At 37.6% G+C, this 27,051-nt stretch overlaps 1 protein-coding gene across 12 annotated transcripts in view; it reads right to left on the bottom strand.

Annotated features, from left to right (window-relative positions):
* The window catches only part of MPDZ (multiple PDZ domain crumbs cell polarity complex component), a 169,189-nt gene that overhangs the window by 26,212 nt on the left and 115,926 nt on the right, over positions 1-27,051 (bottom strand). For 4 of the 12 annotated variants that reach the window (XM_035723504.1, XM_035723510.1, XM_035723506.1 and 1 more), the window contains 9 exons: positions 17,670-17,847; positions 14,817-14,927; positions 9,953-10,051; positions 9,146-9,217; positions 6,301-6,463; positions 4,341-4,537; positions 3,114-3,205; positions 2,256-2,346; positions 42-122 (listed from right to left, as the gene is read on the bottom strand). In XM_035723504.1, the coding sequence (XP_035579397.1) occupies positions 42-122; positions 2,256-2,346; positions 3,114-3,205; positions 4,341-4,537; positions 6,301-6,463; positions 9,146-9,217; positions 9,953-10,051; positions 14,817-14,927; positions 17,670-17,847 (1,084 nt within the window). The remainder of the gene's footprint in view (positions 1-41; positions 123-2,255; positions 2,347-3,113; positions 3,206-4,340; positions 4,538-6,300; positions 6,464-9,145; positions 9,218-9,952; positions 10,052-14,816; positions 14,928-17,669; positions 17,848-27,051) is intronic. The other 8 variants (XM_035723507.1, XM_035723508.1, XM_035723511.1 and 5 more) reach the window with 5 other exon arrangements.

Raw genomic sequence — 27,051 nt, 5'->3', positions numbered from 1 at the left:
TAGATCACTGGTGTAAAAATCCCAATTCAAAGCAGATTTACCTTGGGAAGCTCCAGATGTTGCACATTTTTAAATGAATAGAGGTCCACAGCTGCATCAGAAGTAGTACCACTTGGCTCAGCCTGACAGAGGGAAAGAAATGGTAAAACAGGCAACTGAGTGTTATGTATTTTTGTTTGCTTAATAAGGGCCACTTTAATGAAAATTATTTCATGTGTTATAATTATTAACATTTCATGACATTTATGAACATTACACTCTCTTCAAAATACTAATAAGGTATGATGAGACAAAAATTATTTTAGAACAGAGACACAAAGCGGTTCTCAAGACTTCCTGGATTTATTCTCTAATAAAATCTAATCACAGCCCAGCTACCCGACGGTGAGACTCACTGAAACATAGGACACTAGCAGAGACACCATCCACTATTCTTCCCTATGTTAGTCATCAAGGGAATTTAGGAGCTATTAAATGTTTTACTCTCTCTCGAAATAAATAAATAAAATCTTAAAAAAAAAAAATTCCATTTTCTTAAGGGCTATATATGTGGTACCATTCGTATGAAAATAAAATTTTCTCCTTTATAATCTTGAAAAACCACTCGACTCAGTTCACCATTATGAATGATTTCTCAGTTCACCAGAACGAGTGACATTCCTCATGTAGATAGACCAGTGCTTACACACTCCTTTAGGGGAGAGTGTTTCTGCTTCTACACCTTCTTGCACTGTAATGATATGGCTCCTCTCATTTTAAGCTTTTCATTCTCTATGCCTTTTATTCATCCTTAACAAGGATCTGAGGCTTTGGCACATCAAAACTCCCACCAAAAAACTCTATAAATTCTGTTACCCTCTAGCTGCTGCCTTCTCTTTCTTAACATTTTATCCATCATTTGCTTTCTAAAAGAAACACTAGTAATCAGCTGGTTGCCAAGTCCAATGGGCTCTATTCATCTCCTTACTTGACTTCTCCTTGGCATTCAAGATCGTAGAATACACCCTTCTTCTTAAAATGTGCCCTCCTTGGCTGCTAGGCAATGTGCCTGTTTGGCCCTTCCTTGTTATCTCTGACCACTCTTTGTTAGGCTTCTTCCTTGTTGTTATTAAAGAATTCTGACATTGGCCCTCTTCTTTCTAAGTATTCTCTGTACGGAAGAGCCTAAGCTCCCATGGCTATCAAATGACAAATATGCATCTATGGGAATTCGTCTCTAAACTCTAGACTAAATGTCCCAATGTACATCTCTACCAGGCTCTTCAACCTGCACGTCACCCTAAAGCTGTTTTCTATTTTTACAAATATCTGCTTTTTAATTTTTTCTATTCTGGTAAAAGTCAGCCATCCACCAAGTCACCACGTCAGTCTTCTGGAAGCTGTCTACATCTTGTCTGTTTCATTCACCAGCCTATTCCCAGCCCAAAAAGCAGTACCTGGCACAAGGCAGATAATAAATACTTGTCGGGTAAACAGATTCTCAACCACTCGTTGTTTCTCACGGAGTACATTTAGTTAGGGATAAGGTAATGCTAAGTTGGATCCTAAACTTCTGCAACTTCTGACTTAATCATTTCTTTCTTTCTTCCTTCTTTGTGTTTTTGCATTAGTTCAGGCCCTCATTATCTTTCTCCTGAACTACTCTGATAATTTTCTTACTCCCTTTACCTTAACTTCTCTTCCTTGAAACCTCTGATTTTTCTCTGCACTATTTCCAGAGAAGTGCTTAAAAATACAATTCTTACTCTTTGAGTTCCCTAAGCCTCAAAGACAGAGCCTCCATCACACTTCCCATGATCTGACCCTATCTCCCTTTCTCAGTGACCTTTTCCTCACCAGCTCCCCATTCCCCGCCTCCCCCACTGTTCAGTGATGCCCTGCAATTCTCATTCCCTGTGTCTTCCAGAGCCTGCATGCCATCCCTTAGTCCATGCCCTCTGCATGGAATGTTTTTGCCCCATGTGTCTTCTACTTCCAACACATACTTCACATGTCACCTCACCTAGGGAGTCACTGTCACTATCTCTGCAGAAGGAGACTTGACAACTTTTTCTACCTTCATTATTCCCTATGTAGACTCTTCATGGAAGTGGTGTGGTTATTTACATGAGTGTTTCTTGTACTAGGCTCCTTGGGGGCCAAGACCAGGAGTCATTTATCTTTAACATTCCTGTAAGGGCTCTATAATTGTTAGCTGAATTAATACATAGTATATCAATCAAATCTTCCCAGAGAAACAAACACAAGATACATACCTCCTTATTTTGAGAATTCTCTGAGGTAGAAGGCAAAGGTTCTACTGTATTTCCAGGACATACAGCCATCTGACTCACCGCATCTTTATTTCTAAAAGAAGAAGCAATGACCTATCATAGCATAATGATTCATATTATTTTCATTCTTTTACTTGAAGACTCAGAAGGATTATTAGAGAAAATTCTGTAACCCCAAAGACCTGGGACTATAACACTCTCAGACATTTAGAAATGTTTTATTTTCAGTCAATCAGAGAAAGACATGTATCATATGACCTCACTGATATGAGGAATTCTTAATCTCAGGAAACAAACTGAGGGTTGCTGGAGTGGGGGGGGGGTGGGAGGGATGGGGTGGCTGGGTGATAGACATTGTGGAGGGTATGTGCTGTGGTGAGTGCTGTGAATTGTGCAAGACTGTTGAATCACAGACCTGTACCTCTGAAACAAATAATACATTATATGTTAAGAAAAAAAAAAAAAAGAAGATAGCAGGAGGGGAAGAATGAAGCGGTGGGGAATCGGAGGGGGAGACGAACCATGAGAGACTATGGACTCTGAAAAACAAACTGAGGATTCTAGAGGGGAGGGGGTGGGGGGATGGGTTAGCCTGGTGATGGGTATTAAAGAGGGCACATTGTGCATGGAGCACTGGGTGTTATGAACAAACAATGAATCATGGAACACTACATCAAAAGCTAATGATGTAATGTATGATGATTAACCTAACAATAAAAATTAAAATAAAATAAATAAAATGAAAAAAATGAAAAAAAATGTTTTATTTTCATTTAAAAGAACTCGGAATTGAAAGACTAACAAAAAGTATTTAGTAAACTAGAAAAAGAAAATGCTTACCTGATAAAAATTATTTTTACTTTAGAAGGAGCACATTTAATGATTGAAGAAGCATTCTGATGACTTCTTCCATATAAAATTTGACCATTGATCTGTGAGAAACAAATAGTATTAATTGAGCCTGAAATTTGTTTTGCTAATTCTTCTTTATCATCCTATCTAGCTAATAAAAAGGTCATTTTTTTCTTCTTTTAAAATATTATATGTATTTTCCTTCCCAGAACATGAACCTGAGATGGTGAATAAAGACAAGCCCATGTTTTAAAGCCAACATTAAAATGATGTGTAGGTGGTCTGATCTCCACAGACAAAAGAGGAACCACTTGGACGGACTGTAGAAAAGTAGAGAGTAAACTTCCTGGCAGGCACTGGGCTTCCAGCGTATTCTATACAAAGCAAAGGCTCTCCTGGAGATACTAATGACCTGCACAGATCATCCTGGGAAGCCTGCTATGGTCATAGGTCTTAGTTAATCTCAAAACTCAGGGCCTGGGACTAGGCCAGCGGGAGGAGCACCACAGGCAGATTCGGGATTTGGGAAGCAGAAAGTACCGAAGCAGAACAGTACCTACTGGAAACTGCCAGTCATCTAGTCACATTTAGCCACTGCTGACTGAGCCTTCCCAGCCAATGGAGAAACAAGAGTGGAAGGAAGAGTTTTAAGGCGATATAAAGGCGTGTGGATCCCAGTCTCCACAAGGCAAGGACAAACAAAACAAGCACATGCAATTCTAAACACTATAAAGTATGGTCCAGAAATTTATTATGTTTGGACAGCTGAGTTACTGTTTTCATTATTTAGCCTTAACCTTGACCCCACTGCACCCACCCCCATCACTTCTACCGTTAGGAATTCAGCTTCCAGAATGTCCAGTGGGTCAATCTCATTACTGAGGAGTGACTGGTCATTTGGCTTTTCAAAACCTCCTAATAAAAATACAGCACACAAAAAAATGTTTTTGAAGTGTGAACTTTATTACTGTCTTGGGGCAAAAATTGTTTCTGGTGCTACCCAGTCACAACCTTTTAATGGAAGTTAATGGGAACACGGACTCTACTTAGCAGAGATTTGGTTTACAGCCAAATTTGCTGCAGTGCATCTATTTTATTAGGCAAGCAATAGTTTTCTCAGTCACCATAGGAGGCCCGGGTGGATTTTCTGGAAACTGATGATTCCAGTGCACCAATTCAGCAAGAGTAAATTCAGCATCTTCCACAAGAACTTACCTCTAGAAGTTCATCTGCAATCTGCAGTCGACCATCTTTCCCAGCTGCTCCATTTGGATCAATCCCCACTACAAAGACACTCATCCTGGATCGGTCTTTGTTCCCAGCAAGACTTAGACCCAAACCACTACGACCTTTCTCCAGCTCAATCATATGTAGCTCTCCTGTTAGGGTTCCGTAACGCTCTCTGATATTTTCTACATAAAACAACAACAACAACAACAAGAGTAACAACAACAACAAAATTATAGGTATAAAGTTAATTTACAGCCAATGTTTTACTATGGAAGGTTATTTAGCTTCAAAAGGGCATTACTTGGACTAAAATGTAAATCCTTGGCAGCTAAGAAAAGCTAAATAATCTGGCCACCTAGGCATCAAGACTGGTTTCCGGGAGTAGCCAAACTCTGAGGAATTTCCTTCCATCCAGAGTGCAGAGCGTGGAGGGTCTGACTGATCAGTTCACCTGTGTGATTCACATTAACAAACTCTCCACAAAGACTCTGATTAAAATGGAGCACCACTTTATCATTTGCAGAGAAGAACAGAAGCATTCAGAGGATTTATCTTCGTTGATCAGCAGAACGTTTTCTCCCATAGGAAGACTGGCATGCGTGTCACGTCGTGTTGGGCAATTGCTTGGTACGTAGATGCAGAATAAAGGGAATTCATTTTCCTATTGCACAGAGCCATCAGGGCAGGACAAGTCAATGTCCCTGTCTCAGCTTTAGGACACATTAGATGAGACCATTAATCTCTCCCATCCAAGGAGGGAGAGGCAGAATAAACAAGAGGTAGAATTTATACTTGAATCTGAGAAGGCAAGGCTACATGCAGGTGCCCTAGGCCACAGGAGCCAACACTAATTTCCAGCCCCGTGAGTGCGCCAGCCTGAAGGCCCAGCACAGCTGGGCCAGTCAACCACAACACCATGACACCATAATAAACTTTTCCCTTATGGCATTAAGTTTTGGGGTGGCTTGTGACATGACATTCTGTCTCCTGTTTTCCTCAGAGTACATTCTGGCCACCCCAATAGATTAGCAATATACTCTTATTTAACTGAAAATCGACTTAGAAAACCGCAAACTTTACAAATCATCTCTTAGAAAATGTTACTATGCAGCTGATGTCTTACATTCTACATTGATTCTTAACTGCATCAACTTTATAAACTGTCATTTCCTGATTCCTTCTAGAATCTAGCATTTCACATCCTGTACACTTCCTAAAAGCATATACCATGCTTTCTTAAAGGAAATAATTATACTTTCAAAATGAAACTTTTTAAAGCACTGATATATTGGTAATTTTTCACTAAATTTTTACCATATCCTTGTAAAAAGGCTTATTTCATTATAAAAAAGAGACACTCCAATGATCCTAATCACAGCTGCCTTTGAATGCTTCCTGTGCATCAGACATTGTGGTTAGCACTCCTCAGACATTTTAATTTAATGTTAGCAACCTCGGGTAAGGACTGCATTTTCAAAAGAAGGGTAGCCACCAGGCAAAGACTTAGAAGCAGTTATACAACTTGCCAAACACTCCAAGTTTTCATCTCAACAATTATTCCATGTTACCACTCAGTTCAAGGCAAAATATCACCAGCAACCAGATTCTACAATGAGGAATCTGAGGTCTGGAGAAGGGCAATGACTTGTTCAGGATCATCAGGTTGTGGATCCTTCTGAGAGAGTGCCCTGCCCTCTTTAATGCTCACACAATGGCAAAGTGGGCTTTAGCAGGAAGGGTCATTTAAAGGAAAGAAAGAACACGATTTCATGCCTTGGGAACGTATGCTGTATTCAGGCAAAACAAACGGTATTTTTTCCAAACAAAATTGCAGTATGTATAACTAAAGCTGAAAAGTGCTTATCCATCCAGGATATAGGCTTCGAGAAACCCAAAGCTATTCTAATGTCTCTTATAACTCAGTGCATTACAAAAGACAACTTACTCCAGCTGTAACCAAACTCATCCCCTTCGTCCACGTCTTCTGTGATTTTGCTTGCAGACGACTGTGTATGATCACCGCTCATTTCTGCAAATGCTGAAGAAGGGGGCAGAGGCGCACTGCACAATGGAGCCTTTTCCGGCTCTGATTCTGACTGACTGGGTGCCTGTGGGAACAAGAAGAATGCAGTGGGTATGTGCAGTCTGAGGAAGAAAAATTTAAGAAATAAAAGTATAATGACAAAAACTGGCTTTAAAATATCTGACACATAAATAATGGAAAAAATATATATGTAATGGTAGACAGGATTCAGGTAAAGTTTAAATATACTAAACAAAATATATGTTCAGATCATGATTCATTAAACTGTTACTTGGTATTTTAAGCCAATGAATTCTTCAATTTGAAGGCTTAAATGACTTAAGATAGAAAAAATTGTACAAACTCCCCCTTTTGGAAAAAAACTCTCATTCAAAAGTCTTCATAAATATGCAGGAGTCTGGGTAAGATTTTGTGGGTCTGGAAAAGTCTTCCAAAAAACTAGAACAAAATTAACAAATAAGTTAATCAAGCAATTAAAGAAGTTCAGAGGTTGCTGGTCAGACTTTATATATATATGTGTGTATATATATATATACACACATATATATATAAAGAATTCTTCACTGATACCTGAATCTTCTCTCCAAATGACTCTCTTAACAAAACCCATGAAAATGAGCATTACACATGCAGGTTCATCAACCAGGGGAGCCAGTTTGTTAGCACAGAGCACACAGACTCAGATCTGAGGAGCTGGTTTTAAGGAACAACACCATTCTTCCTTTGCCAAGGTAGCTCACAAGGTAAATGAGAAAACATGAGAGACCACTGCTACAAATCCCAGGTATGGCATACTTGCTCTCACTGAGGGCTATGGGTCCTATTTCAAAAAAAGGATTTGGTATCAAGTTCTTATATTATAATTATCAAATAGAATATTAGCGTTTGAAAGGACCATAAGTCACTGAGTTCATTTTATTCACTTTGCAGATGAAAAACTTAAGGCCATGAGAAGATTTCGTTCAAAATTACACTGGTACTAGATTTCTTTTGCTTTAATTCTTAATCCAATGAGCTTTCCATTATGCCATGCTATCTCCTCCAATTTCCATAGTAAGAGAGTACTGAATTCAACAGAGATACCCGATTAAAGTTCTAACCATGGTATGAAGCTATCCCTGATGCCCTGAAACTACATTTTCCCTATCCTTCTTTACCTTTTATCCATACAAAAAATCCCTCTGATATACCTCATTTTGTTTTACATGTGTGTATGTGGAAAAAGACTGCAATTTAAAAAGACTTCCCGGGTTGCCTGGGTGTCTGCCTTCAGCTCAGGTCATGATCTCAGGGTCCTGGAATCGAGCCCGGCATCGGGCTCTCTGCTCAGTGGGGAGCCTGCTTCTCCCTCTCCCTCTGTTCTCTCAAATAAATAAATAAAATCTTAAAAAGATTAAAAATAAACTTCTTATAGAACATATCAAACAATAATCATGAAAAAATATTTAGGAATTACTAATTGGTGTCAAGAATCAGAATACCACAAAATATACCTAATACTAAAACTATATAACACTGAATGTGATCTTTCTTTGTTGATTCAGAAACCACTTCAGGATTCTAAGCTGCCCCAAAATGAACCTAATAAACATCAAGTACTGTTTTTCTAGTAAAGTAAAGGAGAGCTGAATGGTAGAGACTTATAGGCAACAGATTTTCAAGTTACAGAATCTACTGTTTTGAAAATGTTTGGTTTACACACAACTGGCCATACAGACATAAAGTACCAGTGCAAACAAAACCCTGTCATTTTCTCAAATGCTGTGCCATAAAATTCTCAAATCAACAATGTACAAATGAAATGACCAAAAAACAAGAAACCTCATTTGATCCAATCCAGGTTCATTTAACACACTAAGGTTCGGACGGGGGGGAGTATGTAATTTACATTTTTTCTGGTTAAAATTAAAAAAAAAATACTTCTCTATAGTAACAGAAAATGTTAGCAAGAATAAATTAAGCCCATTTGATTTTTAAAAAGGGGAACAAGGGGCACCTGGGTGGCTCAGTCGTTAAGCGTCTGCCTTCGGTTCAGGTCATGATCCCGGGGTGTTGGGATCGAGACCCGCGTCGGGCTCCCTGCTCGGCGGGAAGCCTGCTTCTCTCTCTCCCACTCCCCCTGCTTGTGTTCCCTCTCTCACTGTCTCTCTCTCTGTCAAATAAATAAATAAAATCTTTAAAAAAATAAAAATAAAAAGGGGAACAAAATCTGATTTAAACTTCCCATAATTTTAATAACTTTATGGATGCAAATGTAATAGATTTTGCTTCATAACTTTCCTTAGCTGCCATTTACCTTAAAAAAAAAAAAATCTGCCCGTCTAAAAAATTGTTCAAGACTTTTCTTAGGCACAACGTTTTCATACTGTGAGTAAACTAAAATGGCATCCTAACATTACTGACTAATCATAAAAAAATACGAGCCTATACTTACAAAAAGGGGCAGTTAGGTGTAAACCTTCATTCTCAATGAGATCATGTAATTAGTTTATTGTTGACACTTCTTAATCAAAAACTAATGTTGTACTTACATGTTGGCTAATTGAAAATAAATAAAATTTCGTCACATAAAAAATTATTAATGAAAATATAACTCTTTAACAAAGATCGTTTAGCCTTCATCGGCAAAAATATACAAAGTGCGCTTGAAATCACTCCATGCCATGTACGCATACAAGTATAACATACACACAGAGCACACAATAACACACCTACTTATTCACGAACATTTCACACTGAGACAAACCTTAAATGGTGTGGGAGCAAAAGGGTTAGTTGGGGAACAACGGAAGGTAACTCTACTTGAATTCTGTAATTCCTACAGTAACAGAAAACATACTCCTTCAGATACAGCATCTTTGGTTATCCATATTATAGTAACATGAAAATCCAATGAATATTCATAAAGTGCTTCCTGAAATTGTTGAATGCTTTCTTCCTTATCATGATCAAATTATAATATACGAGTTCTTGTAAGTTTTTGTTTCCATTTTGGGTTTGAAATTTCATCATTATATGAGAATATCCACATCTAGGTTTATAAGCATTGAAACAGTTATATATTTCCTGAATCAGGCATTTACATGGACACACTTTATGAACATTCAACACACTCCTGCATATATGCAATTATTTGTGGACTGATTAACACACAGAAGGGCTTTTAGGACCACCTTGTAGAAGTCTGAGAAGGATTAAACCAATACAAGGCTTCAAATAACTTTTGTGTGAAAGTAGTTCATACATTTGGCAATTAGCAAAAATTTAAATATCAGAAAATTTAACTCACAACAAAATAGAGGAAAGGCATTGGACTCACGATTCTCCCTTACTGTTCAGGAGGGCCATCTAATTTCAGCTATAAAAACGAATATGCTCTGGCAAAAAAATGTGCTTAAGAAAGGATTTGCATGCCCACTCCAAACACACAGTTTTGTTTTGTTTTGTTTTCTTCCCTGCCCAAATTTAGTAAACAGTGAACTAGGACAAAGGCATAGTAACAAAGAACAAAACGTTTGCAAAAGGCAATGGCAAGACAATGGCATTATCCAACCTTGTCAGCGTTGAACTGTAGAGAATCAGCAAATGGGTTAGTGCTGCTGAAGTTGTACTTAGGGTAAAGGTTGTGCGGCAAGGAAGGCAAAGGGGATTTCTAAAAGGAAACATAAGAGGCGCTGAGCGCAAAAGAAATGTATTTAACACAACTCAGTTTTAAGAACAAAGTACTGATTGAAATAACAGTGTGAAACCAGATCCTGTCAGATCTAGAGATTAATAACAACGTCATATGAAACAGTCAAGACCTAAAGGTTTACCTCTAGTGATCTGCATCTACACCTGAATCTCAATCTGGCCACAAAGGAAGTGAGTTTGTGAAATTGATACCACATTTATTTTCACTATCACAGAGAGATGCACATAAATTTTGCCCACTTTATGTATTTATCCATGTTCCATGCATATCAGTGAACAGGTATCAAAATTAAAGCCATAATTTTTTGGTTTACATTTAAAAGCAAATTATGCTTTTTTTGTAAAATAAAAAGATGGTCTATCTGTTCCAGAATGCAAATTAAACATTTGTCTGCTAGTTCACTGGTAACCTTCATGATTCTTTTATCTTGTTTCCCAGGAAGGAAAATTTTCATACTTAGACTAGAGATTAGGGTGGCTTCGAATCAATGGTAGTTTTTCGTTTAAAAAAAAATGAAATCGGGGCACCTGGGTGGCTCAGTCGTTAAGCGTCTGCCTTCAGCTCAGGTCATGATCCCAGGGTCCTGGGATCGAGCCCCGCGTCGGGCTCCCTGCTCGGCGGGAGGCCTGCTTCTCCCTCTCCCGCTCCCCCTGCTTGGGTTCCCTCTCTCGCTGTGTCTTTCTCTGTCAAATAAATAAATCTTAAAAAAAAAAATGAAATCAACAATTTTAAAGAAATGAACCACTGTTCAGTGGGTGTTCTCGATTTCTACCCACTTTTTGTGGAGTAGAAACATTGATTTTTTTTTTTTAATTTACCTATAAAAGTTCCCATATTAGGGGGAATTTATGAGGCTTTGAATATATTAGAAGTCCTGGCTTAGAGTGATTCTAGTAGATTTTGTGCTTGCTTGAGATATGCCCTGAGCTAGGACTATTGGAGTTGAATATACATATTAAAGGCAGGATGACTGCCAGATAAAATTTAGCATTTTCATAGTAAAAAAAAAAAAAAAAAAAAGGAAAGTAATTTCCTCAGCACAATAAATTCTCCTTCTTTTCATACCCGCTATCTTTTTCTTTTATTGACTATATCTTTCAGGGGAAATTGCAGACATTTAAAATTCATTTTGGCTCCAATTAAATGTTTGTGTTACTTCTGTCTATAAAAAAGTCCTACTGGCAAGCATCAAGAGTAGGGAGAGGTTGTCATGTGACACCACCCTGTCTGGGAGAACACTCTGGAAAGACTCTATCCTCAGTATGCCTGTACTAAAGCTTATGCCACATTACCCTTTCAATCTGCTCTTCTTGCAATGTTTTTCCTACAGAGGGAAGACGGGAAAAAGAAATGGGCACAATGACATTTCTGCTCATCTCAACTTTCTCTCTGCTTTTCAGTTTAAATGTCAACTCCTGCTTTACAAAAGAAAAAGATCACAAATGCCAAGGAACACGATCATTTATTAAGGTGGAAAAAATGACTGGGCAGAGATTAAAAACATATTCTAGGCAAAATAACTCAATGCTATGGCAGGTGGAAATTATTTCCAATCCTCATAAATAGAATTTTTAGGCTTTATATTTCCTTTATAATTCTGTAGAACAATAAAAAAATAGAACCATAAGGGCAAGAAATGGAATATTTAGAGAGAGCTCTAGTTTTTTGTTTTGCTTTTTTATTTGTTTCAATTTCCAGCTCTTATAGGATTAGAATTTGGCCCTGATAGCAAAGGATAAAAGTACAGCATGAGCACAGCAAATGAAGTGGTAGATCTATTACTATGAAAAGAATTATAGAAACAGGCCATATTTCTTATTAAAAAATCAACGATGAAACTCCTGTTTATAGTTCTAAGGGCTGACAGGAATGGAAATATTATTAACTAAGAAGAAGCACAGGGGAGACAAAAACATTCTCTGGCCCATATTAATAGGGCCTACCCTTTGGAAAGACAATGCAGTCCAACTGATGGAATGGTCAGTAATAAATCTAAATCAGTAAGTATGGAATTTATTACTAAATATTACTATTATTATTATTCTCAGTTCTGCGAAGTTCTGATTCTTGAATAGTCTATATGCGAAAGAGACTGTCTTTTCAGACTATCTATGAGATTTTTTCGAAGTTTTATTGCATCTACAAATAAAACATTTTCCATTAGGAGATTCTTATGTATTTGTGTTTTTTTTTTTCCTTTAGATTACTGGAGACATGATTATTTCACAAGGAAGTAAATCACTGAAAATCCAGTATATCTCATTTTAAATGCAAAAGTAATTCTGATTTCTCAAAGCTGAATGCATATGCAGAGGAGGAAAAATATCTTTCCTCTATTCATCTTAGGTTCTCAGCTGGATCTCTGTATAAAAAACCGATTAACAAGAGAAAACTATATATATGTATTGATTTAATGTTAACTTTTATGTGACACACAGCCTTCATAAGATAGTGAAGACCTGAAGAAATGGTTAAACGGGAGTATTTTGACACTAGGTTTGCTGAAGAGTGGAAAGTCAGGGAAATTTGATAGGACAAAAGAGTATGAGCTAAGTGGGAAAACGGAGGAAAACTTAGCAAGGTGTGTTCATTCGGGTCCCTCCCAGTGCCCCTGCATCTCTGAAGGTAAGGATGTTCCTTTCCTCCAGGTACAGGGAAGGCACCTTTCACATGAGGGTTTTTATGACCTGAATCAGGGGAGAAGGGGGAGGTCAGAATCATTCCAGCAGCTGTCTTTTCCTAAATTCCTTCAGCTTAAAATATTCAATATGCCAGTGTGCCCTATTTTGGGGCAGTGTGCCCTGAATCCTATCACATGTAACTTGACTAAACATGTCACTCTAGGCAAGATTTCTCCTGGAATAATTGCTATAAAATCAAGTGTCATTATACCTCAGACAGTAAAACAGGAATATTTTCCAGGTGTATGAGAAAAATATCTTCCCAGCTCATTAGAAAATGTGACTGGCATTGAAAGAAATGTTTGTAGTTTTAAGTTTTTAAAAGTACTATGAAGAATCCTATTCAGCAGTTTACAGTATTGTCCTACATGATCTAAAAGTTGGAAATTAAAAATAAAACAACAGGAATAAAACCCACCCACACACAAAAAAAATTGTTTTAACTTAAACAGCCATTCACCAATACGATCCTGCTGTATCTATGTTTGACACAACAAATGGAAACAAATGTGGAAAGATTTTTAGTTATTTAAACAAACTGAATACCATTTGAAGAGAATGCAGCATGATGCAGCCCGACCATTTGGCAGAGTTTCTCATCTGAATGGATAATTATTACCTAACAATAAACAACTGAATGATTAAAAACTGCAGATGTGAAGATAACTGCTTACATTAAGAACTACTAAATTCATTTCTTACAGTAAACCCAGACCACAGCTACACCTGTCTTGACAACAAAAGGAAGGACCAACAGGATAAATTTGGTCACTTTGAATTCCATTGCACAGAAGACTGACAAGTTACTTTTACTGATCTCGGCTACAGAGCTGTTTGCTACTCTCTTTCCACCATTTGAGCACTGATTTCTTATATTCTTAATTTTAAAATGATAAACTACAAAATAATTATATATTTTAAAGTTTTAGATGGTTCTTTTAATTTCCCTCACATATGTTGACATTTTCCTTTTAAAGACAACCAAACCTCAAAGCTAATGAGCAGCTATTTCAAAGAGAATCACTATGACAGGGGTTGTTTTGTTTTCACTAAAATTCAGAAGTAGAACCTCTACAAGTATCAGAATATCTAGGAAGCTCCTAAAATGATACACAAACTTTTCAGTGAACACATATGTTTCTGAAGAAATTTCCAAGGGGTATGTGGCCCAAATATGCTTAAGAACTGCTGCATATGCAAATACTCTTTTTCACTGAGACATAAAGAAGGAATAGTAAAAAAATAGTTTTAAACTTTTGGCATTATTTTCATCTTCAGAATCATTAGGGCATATCAAATACACAAAGACTCGCTTAGTATCTTCTCCATCAACAACATTAATTAAATGCATCCATTGTACTTTCTAAAATATTTTTAAAGCCATTTCACCTGTCATGACTGATGGTAAAATGGGTTAGTAGGTTTCTGTCCACGGGGGGCTATCCAGTGATGAAGAGCTATACAGTGATCATGGCTGGGAAGGAGCAGTTATGAAATCACTCGTATATAAACATACTGCTTAAATTTCCACTATGTAGAATGTTCAGTGGGACAAGTAAATACATTCAAGATGATTCACAGGTGATCATGGGATTGCATATGTTAGAAATTCTGTCTAGAGGATATATACATAAGAAAATGTAATCTCTCTGGCTTCTCAGGAACTCTGAGGCCATACACTAGTAAGCTAAGTCATTCTACCACATTCCTCTTAACAACATATATTTTGTGACTACGGTGAATACTTATAATTATCCATATAGATACCTATGGCCACCAATGGATCCTACTTCTGTATGTTTTTAATAGACTTGAAGTGTTTATTAAACACGGTAGAAGGGATTTCCAGGACAACTCAACTAAAAAAAAATATATATATATATATATATATATATATATATATATATATATAAAGTTTTAACAAGTCTCCTGAGATTTCAAGACTGGGTATCTGCTCCTAGAGACAACTTGGCCCTTGATATGTTAGACTCCAAGTTGAACATTGTTTGGATTTGCCTACCTTGCCCTTTTTGTTCGCTTACCCTTGGTCTGTTTATAATGCTCTGTACCATAAAGACTACGGGGTTGCCTGCTTTCCGAATGGCTTCCACAGCTTGCTCATGGCTTGCATCTCTGAGGTCCATTCCATCCACCTGCAATGGAAGGCCTCAGCTTAACATTTCAAGAAGCTATAGAACAACAGAACAATTTGTGGATCTGGAGTTCTGAGGATCCTGGGTGAGGCTCCTGGAAAATCTGTTTCAGAATCAAAAATAATTGAGACTACTTGTGAGACTCCAGAACTTTGCATTTGTCCAGCAGATTGTGGTCCCTTATTTTGGACCCTGCTTTCGGTCCCCATAATCAACTGAAATAATCATCAGTTGACATGAAGGCTCTGCTTCTGCTTTCTTTACACTATCCGTTGTTCCTTTAATAAATCAAAATCATTAAAGAAATAATATAAGGGAACTGCCTCGCATGAAAGTCACTGTACACATTTTCTCCCGATCCATTATAGACTAGTTTGGGAAATGGGTGGGCGATGCTTTGTGTGTTTCTCTCTGTACAGGGAAGCTTGAAGTGAAAAATAAAATTCTGATGTTCAGAAAAATCAGGTTATGGCAAGATTAGTTTTGCAGAAGAATCTTTGTAGTAGACATGATAGGAGCTGGAAGCCAAGAAATTGTGCTTGCTAGTAATTCTTCTATAAATAGCTTGAAAATGAATGTTATTTTGTAACTTTTTATTGACCATGGATTGCCTGGGTGATAATCAGCTAAATTAACGTACTATATGAATAGGAAGGAAAATAGTTTGAAAGGCCAAATGCTAATCCTGCCAGAAAACTATAGGATACTATTATCATTTTATCATTTCCAATTATCACACAATAGGATATATATAACAAAATAGCAAAATCAGAGTAGACACAATTCTGGAAAAGAAAATTAATTATTAGATCTCTGCATAGAACATCATCATCTTTAAAAGAATTTTAACTGAAAACCTCCCCCAGTTGATATTTAGATAATGTAATATGCATTTCAGTGCATATTAAAAATGGTTTTCATTTATTCATAGAATAAAAGTTAGTACTCATGTCTACTATATATTCCATTTGTGGAAACATTTAGTAGGACATTAAATATCTTTGCTCAAGTCCAAAGAACTCTATATACTTAGAATGGAATACCTTGTAGGTCTTGACTAGTCTAGTCTAAATACTTGGCAGACAGAGGTTTCAGAATCCCCAGGATTACAGAGGCCTAAGCTTTCTTACTTACTAGAAAAATCCCCCTACATAACAGCCCTCAACAAACCACTGCTAAACAGCACACAGTACTTTGCAACACACACACACAAAATACCTTTTCAATTTGAAAGGGATGCTTTAACTCCCTCAATACATTTAAACAACATTTTGGTGCCAACTGTGATCAATCCTTTCCAGAAATAATTATAAATATTTCTTACTTTTTCTCCTTAAGTCAAAGGTGCTGATAATTCAACAGTGAATTAGCCATAAAATAAACTGCCCTGTGATAATCTGAAATTGGGAATTTTAGATAGTATCCTAAGTAAAGGGGCTAAGATATCCCCTAGTGAAAGGTAAGGATGCAGGAAGAGAGAACAAGCCCATCATTCTTCCTTACAAATGGTTGGAGATAAAAACAAGACAAAACAGACATGACCCTTGTGTCCTCCCAAGCCTCAATCTTCCTCATCTTCAGCTCTCACAGACAATCAACCAGTAAAGGACTAAATAAATAAATCCTAAAAATGTTCATTTTAAAGTTGTGGTTAAAAGGTTGTAACCTTCTTCTATGCAATCAATGCATTTTAATGGTAAGTTATATGGATTTAGAAAATGAGAGACAATCACTTGTATAAAGTATATATCACGGTCCTTATAGTAATAAAGTGATTGGTTTCTACTGGGAAGTTGTCTCTTTTACTCTACTCTATAAATCCTGACAACTTAGCAAATCTGGGTCAGGTACCTTCCCTCTACCCTCTTAACTAAAACTACACTTTCTCTGATCAAATAATTTATCACACTGTTCTGAAGTGACACTTGACAGGCAAGCATGGTGCTTGTTTCCTGCGGAACGCCCAGAGCTTGTCATAGCATCTGGAACGCAACAGCTGCTCCAGGAATATTTGCTGAGTAATGAGTAGTGGCCATGGGAGAAAAGTCTATTTAAAATATTATACTTTGTTTTGATTTAAGAGATTAGGAACAATTTGACCAAAGACTTCTCTTGCACATACCAAAGTTACCCATACATGAGTGTGTAAATACAAACACACACACACTCCTAAGTGATGAATGGGCACAGCACTGAGAAGAAGGAGGAGGAAAATCTGAGCCTGGATTGTGGGGTGGGAGCATTTATGTACAAGATAATCAAGGTAATTAGCATAAAAGATTTACCATAAAGACTGACTTGGAAAACAATCTTACCCAACAAAGTTAATCTACAATGAATGATCATGACAAAGCATTTCTTAAAATAAAATCTCACTGGAGAACTTAGTTATGATGTATATATTTTGTGCATGTATACATAATTTCAAACAATTCAATTTTTTCCCCAGGAAATTTGCTTTGTTCTTTCAAATAGAACTTCATTATTTTAACTCAGGGCCAATGTTTTTTAAAATGGTTATATCTCCAAACATCAGTCTCTGAATCGAAATATATAATCTGTCACCATGCACTAAAGAGAAAAATTATGGATGAAATAGGACATATAAGAAAGAAATGCTTTAACCACAAAAGATTCTACTTTCACGTTGGGTCAAGTGACCAGTATAAAGATGATGATTCCCTTAGTAAAGAGGATGGAACAGGTGAAGAACTTTGGCACAGAAAGCTCACTAGAGGGTACCTCTACTATTCTATCTCCAGGTTTCAAGGTTCCATTTTTGCCAGCTGGACTATCTTCAAGAACGTGTTTGATGAAAATGCCCCTCATCACTTCACCGTTGCTTAGACGACTCCCCATGCCTCTTCCACCAACAATGCTGATGCCCAAGGATTTGCTTGGTTCTCTCCAAAGTTCAACCCTATAAGGATCAAAAAAAAATTAAGCTCTTATAAGAAAGCTTAGGCGGGAGAAGCCTAACAATGCTGGGTTTTGCAACAATTTTGGGATAGGACACCAAAGGCAAAATTAAGACAGACAAATTAAACTTCAACAAAATTAAAAGCTTTTGTTAATCAAAAAATACTATCAATAAAGTAAAAAGGTAACTCACAGAATGGAAGAAAATATTTGCAAATCACTTTCTGCATAAGGGATTAATATCCAGAATATAAAGAGAACACCAAAAACTCAACAATAAAAAAAATAAACAATCTGATTTAAATGGGCAAAGGAATTAAATAGACACTTCTCCAAAGAAGATATACAAATGGTCCATAAGCATATGAAAAGATGTTCAACATCACCGATGATTAGGGAAATGCAAATCAAAACCATAATGTGATACCACCTTGTACCTACGCACTGGGATGGCTACTATCAAAAACAAAAACAAAAACAAAAAAACAAAAAACAGACACCGGGGTGGCTCAGTTGGTTAAGCGTCTGCCTCCGGCTCAGGTCATGATCCCAGAGTCCTGGGACCATTTCCCGCATCAGCCTCCTCGCTCAGCAGGGAGTCTGCTTCTCCCTCTCCCCCTCTCCCCTGCTCAATCCTCTCAAAATTAAAGAAAGGTCTTGAAGAAATATCTGTACAGCCATGTTCATAAGCAAAATCATTCACAATAACCAAGTGTCCATCTAAAGATGAATGGATAAACAAAATGATATATACATACCATGGAATATTATTTAGCCTTAGAAGGGGAAAAAATTCTGATACATGCTACAACACAGATGAACCTTGAAAACATTATGTTAAGTGAAATAAAGGACAAATACTATACAAATTCATTTATATGATGTATCTAAAATAGTCAAATCCATAGAGACAGAAAGGGGAATGGTAAAAAGTTCCATGAGACAAATGAAGATGGAGACATAATGTACTAGAACTTATGGGATGAAACAAAAGCAATTCTGAGAGTGAAATGCATAGCAATATATGCCAACATTTAGAGACTAGAAAGATCCCAAATAAGCAACATAACTCTATGTTTTAACGAACTAGAAAAAGAATAAACTGACTCCAAATTCGGCAGAAGGAAGGCAAGAGTAAAGATGACAGCAGAAACAAATGAAATAGAGAAGAGACAAATAATAGAAAAGACTAATCAAATCAAGAGTTGGTTCTTTGTAAAGATAAACAAAATTGACAGGCCCCTAGCTACACTAACCAAGGAAAAAGGACCCAAATAGACAAAATTATAAATGAAAAATAAGACATTATAACTGTTAGCACATAAATTCAAAGGATCACAAGAGGCTATTATGAACAACTATACACCAACAAACTGGACAACCTAGAAGAAATGGAAAAATTCTTAGAAACATACAACTTACTAAGATTGAATCAGGAAGAAATAGAAAATCTGAATAGACCAATAACTAGTAAGGAGATTGAATCAGTCATCAACAGTCCCCCAACAAAGAAAAGTCCAGAACCAGATGGCTTCACTGGTAAATTTTACTAGTCACTTAAGAAGAATAAACACCAATCTTTCTAAAACGCTTCCAAAAATCAAAGAGGAAGGAACGCACCCAAACTCATTGTATAAGACCAGCATTATCCTGATACCAAAACCAGAAAAGGTCAGTACTAGAAAACTACAGTATACAATATTGCCGGTGAATATGTATTCAAAAATTCTCAATAAAATATTAGCAAACTGAATTCTGCAGCACATTAAAAGGACCACTCACCAAGATTAAGCAGGATGTATCCCTGGGATGCAGGGATGGTACAACCTAGCAAATCAACCAATGTGACAAATCACATTAATAGAACAAAATAAAAGAATTACATGGACATTTCATAGAGAGAGGGGGAAAAAAGCATTTGGCAAAAGCTGACATCCTTTCATGATAAAAACTCAACAAATTAGGCATAGAAGGAACATATCTCAACATAATAAAGGCCATATATAGCAAGGCTGAAGCTAACATCATACTCAATAGTGAAAGGATGAAAGCTTTTCCTCTAAGATCAGGAATAAGAGAGAGGTGCCCACTTTGACCAAACTTAGTCAATACAGTACTGGAAAGCCTACCTATAGCAATCAGGCAAGAAAAATAAAAAGTATCAGAATTGGAAAGGAAGAAGTAAAACTGTCTCTATTTGTAGATGACATAATTTCATATGTTAAAAAATCCTAAAAACTCAACCAAAAAACTGTCAGATCTAATCAATGAATTCAGTAAAGTTGTGGGATACAAAATTAACATGCAAAAATAAGGAGCACTTCTATACACTAACAACAAACTTTCTGGAAGAAAATCGATCTCATTTACAATAGCATCAAAAATAATAAAACAGTAATCCACTTAAAGAAGAATTATCTCTGCTCTGAAAACAAGACATTGATAAAATAAATCAAAAAAGACAGAAATGGAAAGGTATCCTGTGTTCGTGGGTTGGAAGAATATTGCTAAAACATGAAATGCTATCAAAAGCCATCTACAGATTAAATGCAGTTCCTATCAAGATTCCAAGGGCATTTTTTAAAGAAATAGAGAAAACACTGCTGACATTTATATAGAATTACAAAAGACTGAATAGTCAAGGAAACCTTGAGAAAAAGAGAACAAAGCAGGAGGCATCACGCTTCCTGATTTGAAGCTATACTATAAAGTTTTAAGTCATCAAAACAGTCTAGTACTGGCATAAAAACAGACACATAGACCAATGGAATAGAATCAAGAGCCCAGAAATAAACCCAAGAATATAAGGTCAACTAATATTTGACAAGGGAGGCAGGAATACTCAATGGAGAAAAGACAGTCTCTTCAGTAAATGGTGCTGGGATAACTGAATATTTACATATAAAAGAATGAAGGTGACCCATATTTTACACCACTCACAAAAATTAACTTGGATTAAGGACTTAAATATAAATCCTTGAAACCTACTGGATGGATTAAGGACTTTAAATGTAAGACCTGAAACCTACTGTAATAATCTTTCTACAATATATATAAAATCAAGCCAACATGTTATATGCCTTACATCACTTACACAGTGATGTATGTTCAGTTATTTCTCAATAAAACTGGGGAAAAAAGAAAGTAGAATGGTGGTTGCAAGTGGGGAGGGCAGAAATGAGGAATTATTATTTAATATTTAATGCAGACAGATTTTCAGTTTTGTAAGATGATGTAAGTGTTCTGGAGATAGATGGTAGTGATGGTGACACAGCAATGTGAATGTTCTTAATGCCACTGATCTGCATACTTAAAAATGGTTCACATGGCCAAAAATTATAACTAAATTTTAAAAAACTCAATGTAATAAGAGGTAATATAAGTTAATTTTTGCCAATTTCATCAATTTATTAAGGTTTTAACAGTAGCAAACAAAATCATTTTATTTTTTTTAAAGATTTTATTTATTTTTTGACAGAGAGAGACAGAGAGAGCGGGAACACAAGCAGGGGGAGTGGGAGACGGAGAAGCAGGCTTCCCGCTGAGTAGGGAGCCCGATGTGGGACTTGATCGCAGGACCCCGGGATCACGACCTGAGCCGAAGGCAGATGCTTAACAACTGAGCCACCCAGGTGCCCCAACAAAATCATTTTAAATAGTTTCCCAATTATGTGTTTTATAGGGTCTGACAAACACTAATTATTTCTGAAGCTGATTTGTTACAAGTAAATACTGGACTCACACTCCAGGCTGGGACATGGACCGATACAAAAGTACCATTTTCCAGGAGCTCTAATATTGCAGACATTAAATAATCAAGAAATTCAACGACTCCTGAACAGATGGTAACTTCTAAGCTTGGCAATCAAACCAAGGAAAAGAACATTGCTGCACATGCTATGTCAGAGGCTTATCCCTGTAGAAGTCTTCTTCGCCGAGGCAGACCCGGTAACTAACAGGCAGCACATGGAAAGCAGTGGCTGACCGTACCCTTCATGATTTGATCCCACCACCACCCCCTAAACTCATCTCCCACAGCTCTCTGGCCTCCGCTCTCCACTCCAGCTACCACAGCATCTTCTTGCTATTCCTGAAGTTCATCAGCCATGCTATCCCGCTTTGGGGCATTGGTGCTTTTGCTACCTGCTCTGCATTGAATGTACTTCCTCCACCCATGTAACACACACAGACACTCATAGTGAGTAACTGCATATAGCTGTAAGAGCTATGAATGCAGTAAGACTGGGAGAGAAGAATGAGGACATTTGCAGGTCAATATTTGACATTTCCTTATATATATATCTATGAGAATTTATATAGGTATGTATCCATTAGAGGAATTGTCTGGCTGCGAGGAGAAATGCCGAGAACCCTAGCCGAGAGCTCTGAGATAATGAGACTGTAATCGGCTCTGTGCTGCAGGAAGGGAGTCAGTGTTGGACATTAAACAGGAGGAGAGCATGGTCCAAACAGATGCCCTCAATTTGAGGAGATTTGAGGAGATCCCAGAGGAGAGGAAGGATTGGAGTAAGGACTCTCGTGTGGTGAGGGCGATCCAGTAAGAAAAGGCTGGGGATAAAAGAGCACTGGGGGTAGGGGGTGGGGATGACAGTCCCCAGTCAGATGGAGGTACCTGAGGTCAGCGTTTCTTTTCCTTATTAGAAATCTAAAATCCTAGAAACTATTTAGTTTGAAAGGATGTCACCACGTTCCTGAATCTTAATAACGTTTCCGTGAATAGTTTAAACTAGTTAAAATCCTAGTCATCATTTTCTTTCACTATGGGAATTCTGTGAAAGACAAGAACCAAAATCCTTCCTTGTTTCTGAAAGCAGTTCCTAAGATAACAAGGCGAAGTAAAGAAGTCAGTATATTTAGCCATTTGTAGTAAACATTTAGGAATTCAGAATACATTCATAGGACTACTTAACCCTTCTCTTATAAAGGAAAAAAAAAATAAAAGAATGAAAGAAAATGTCTCCTAGCGTTCTCTGTAGTGTGAATTGGAAAGTGATTCTTATAATTTCTTAAATAATAAAAATAATAGCAGCACTCAAGTGCTTATTATGTGCTCAGCACTATTCTCTAGGTGAATTCCACATACTTTAATTCTCACATCATCCCTATGAGATGGATGCTTTTTTTTTTTTTTTTTGAGATGGATACTCTTATTAGCCCCATTTCATCAAGGGAAGAGGAGCAAAGAGGTTCAACAATCTTCGGATAACAGCCCTGTATGCCTACATGGGGTCTGGCAGATAGCAAAGTGTTTTCAAATATAGTGTACTCTCTGAAAGAAAGGCCGTAACTACTTAAAATACTGGAGAAGATTGAAGAGGAACACAGAGCTGCCAAAATGACCACAGTGCTGAGGAACGAGACTCCCTCACTGAACGGAACATGGGAAACATTCCCTGGACAGAAAAAGGGGACCTATAACGGTAAAGTTTTATAGAGCATGTTCAGAGTCAGTTGTATGGAAAAATGACAGCGTTTCTTAAGCCCTATACACAGGCTTACAAAGGATGAAATTCAGAAAAAGAAAAGGTAAAAGGGCTCTGAGGCCAGGCTGCCCGAGCTCTGAACTGAGTCCCTGGGTGTGAGTCTTGATTTTTTGCTCCTTAACAGTTGTATGACCCTCTGCAACTTATTTAGTCTCTCTCTTACCTTCCTCAGCTGTGAAACGGAGCCGGTAAGTCGCTCTACATCAGACTTAGGTGTGAGGATTAAATTAATGAATGTATGCAAAGTGCAACACGAAGTTTTGGCATACAGCAATCAGTCAATCTTTTATTACTCTTATCATGATGATTGAGATTATGATTACTGAAGCAATGTAAACAAGATACAAAATTCAATCCACATGGACAAGTGAGAAAATGTGCACCCCACCACCTTAATCCTGTTTTGCTCAGACATTGTTTATTAAGACAAGATACCATTTTCTACCTATCAGATTGACAAAAACATGTTGTTTCAATGATCATATGATGTGGTAACAAGGATGTGAGGAAAAGGGAACTCGTGTATATTGAGAATTGAAGTAAAAATTGGTACAGCCACCATAAAAAGCAAGTTGACAACTTCTCATAAAGTAAACAGTACATTTAAATCTATGAGCCAGAGGCGCCCGTGTGGCTCAGTCAGTTAAGTGTCTGCCTTCAGCTCAGGTTATGATCTCAAGGGTCCCGGGATAGAGCCTGGTGTGCGGCTCTCTGCTCAGCGGGAAGCCTGCTTCTCCCTCTCCCTGCCTCTCCTCCCGCTTCTGCACTTTCTGTCAAATAAATACATAGAATCTTTTTTAAAAAAATAAATAAATCTATGAGCCAGCAATTCCTCTTATGGATACATACCTATATAAATTCTCATAGATATATATATAAGGAAATAGAGATATTTATTGCACAGAATTATTATAGTAGTAAGTGTCAGTAGTCAAATATTGACCTGGGAATAAAGGGTGGTGTACTCATACACTGAAATTCACTGCAACAACTACACTGAATGAAGTGTCATCAGGATAGACATCCAAAACACTCAACTGAGCGAAAAGTAACAAGCTGGAAAGTGATAAACAGAGTATGCTACCTATTCTGTAAATGGAAATCACATACAAAATAAAAGTAACAGCTTATTTACGATCTTAAAATATGTACTTTTTAAAAAAATATTCTCTATTTCCACACAAAGTAAACTTCTTTTAACAGCATAAATGAATGTCTCATCATGTTTCCCATGTTGTAAAGCATATTCGTAACACTTGCTTTTAATTTATTAATAGTTCTGATTATTTTGGTAAGCATCCACTTACTATTCTGTGAACTTTTCCCAAAAAAGTACGTTTGTTAGTGAGTGCAGGGTATCTTCCTAAGATTTCCTGAAGCTCCACACATATTCTCTCCATAAGGTAGTTACCACCTTTAGAGATATCTCAGGCTAATGTGAAGACTAAAGTGAAGCTAAAAGTGTAAGAATCTCCCAGTTCAGAAACTACACTCAAATTTTTCTCATAATAAAATTTCAAAGTGATTCCTGTGTCCAACATTTTCTATTTGCTTAGTTATCAGTGATGGTGGTGATTATCGACCAGGCCAGCCCCTGAGACTTAGTGCTCACTCTGCACCAGGAACTATACTAAATTTTACATGCTTAAGATGGCGGAGGAGTAGGAAACCTGGATTTCGTCTGGTCTCAGGAATTCAGCTAAATAGGGATCACACCATTCTGAACACCTATGAACTCAACAGGAGATCGAAGAAAAGAATAGCAACAACTCTCAACAGAAAAGCGACCACTTTCTGGAAGGTAGGACGTGCAGAGAAGCGAATCCGAGGCAATATTCGGGAGGATAGATGGCGGGAAACGGAGCCTCCCGCAGCCGCTTCTGACAAGTGATAGAGCCGCGGAGCACAAAATCGGAACTTTTAGAAGTCAGCTCCGCTGAGGGACATCGCTCCAGTGGCTTAGCTGGGGATGGAACCCTCGCGGGACGGTGTGGTCTCAGGACCCTCGGGGTCACAGAAAGACCGGGGGTGCCTGAGTGCGGCAGAGCTCCCGGGTATCTGAACAGGGAAGCCAGCTGCAGAGAGGAAGCCGAGGCGCAGGCTCTCAGCTTGGGGTTGCCATAAACCGTGATCCACGGCAGTCGGGCCACTGCTCCTCCAGCAGGGACCCAACAAGCGGAGGATCTGGGGAGACTCCACTCCCTCCCCCGGGGAGGAGCGGCACGGGAGCGCACCGCAGGGATCTGCTGGGTTTGAAGACTCCACACGGGGTCGGGTGCCAGAGATAGAAATGCTCGGTCACAGGCTGGGTGAGCACGGAGTGCGGCCGGAGAGGGGAGTGACTGACTGCTTTTCTCTGGGGGTGCACTGAGGAGCGGGGCCCCAAGTTCTCGGCTCCTCCAGGGCAGAGATTGGGAGGCCACCATTTTCACTCTCATCCTCCAAAGCTGTACCGAGAGCTTGCAGGAGACAAAAGTTCCCAAGAGCAAACCTGAGCAGATTGCTCAGCCCGGACGGACAAGGGCGGGGCAATTCCAGCTCCGGCAAAGACATTTCGGAACCACGGCAACAGGCCCCTCCCCCAGAAGATCGGCAAGAACAGCCAGCCAAGACCAAGTTTACCAATCAATGAGAACAAGAGAACTCCAGCGCTAGGGGAATACTGCACATAGAATTCATGGCTTGTTTACCATGATTCTTTAGTCTTTCAAAGTTAATTTTTTTAACTTTTTTTTTTGAATTTTTATTTTTCCTTTTTTCAACCAACATTGTATCAATCCTTTTAAAAAAAATTTTTATTTTTCATTTTTAGAGTCATATTCTATCCCTTCATAGTAGTTACCCTTATTTTTGGTGTGTGTATATATATATATATATATATATATATATATATAAGTTCCCTCTTTAAAATTTTGAGATACAGTTTCTTCTAACGGATCAAAATATACCATAAATAACTAGTATAAGGCTTTGTTCTAGTCTCCTGCCTGATCACATTCTCTCCCTTTTTTTTCTTTTTTTTATAAACTTTCCTTTTTCAAATAACTTCTTACATTATCAATTCCTTTTATAAAATCTTTTATAATTTTCATCTTTACAATCATATTCCATCCCTTCATTGTATCAACCCTTATTTTGTACACATATGTCTTTCTTTCTTTAAAATTTTAGGAGGCACTTTCTTCTAACAGACCAAAATACACCCAAAATCTAGTGTGTGGCACTGATCTATGCACTAGCCTGATCATATTTGATCATATTCTGTTTTTTTGTTTTGTTCTGTTTTTGTTTGTTTTTATCTTTTTCTTGTCCTTTTCTTTCTTTCCCTTTCTTTTCCCCTGGTTTCAGGTCTTTCCTGATTTGCTTAGAGTATATTTTCTGGGGACGTTGTTAACCTGTTAGCATTTTGTTCTCTCATTCATCTATTCTCCTCTGGACAAAATGACAAGACGAAAAAAGTCACCTCAACAAAAAGAACAAGAGGTAGTACCGACTGCCAGGGACCTACTCAATACAGACATTAGTAAGATGTCGGACCTAGAGTTCAGAATCATGATTTTAAAGATACTAGCTGGGCTTGAAAAAATCATGGAAGTTATTAGAGAAACCCTTCCTGGAGAATAAAAGAACTATAACCAAATCGAAATCAAAAAAGGCTATTCATGAGGTACAATCAAAAAATGGGGGCACTAACTGCTAGG

Source organism: Zalophus californianus, chromosome 13, assembly GCF_009762305.2.
Source record: "Zalophus californianus isolate mZalCal1 chromosome 13, mZalCal1.pri.v2, whole genome shotgun sequence".
Lineage (NCBI taxonomy): Eukaryota > Metazoa > Chordata > Mammalia > Carnivora > Otariidae > Zalophus > Zalophus californianus.
The sequence above is the reverse complement of the archived record's forward strand: the minus strand, read 5'-3'. Positions and strand labels throughout refer to the sequence as shown.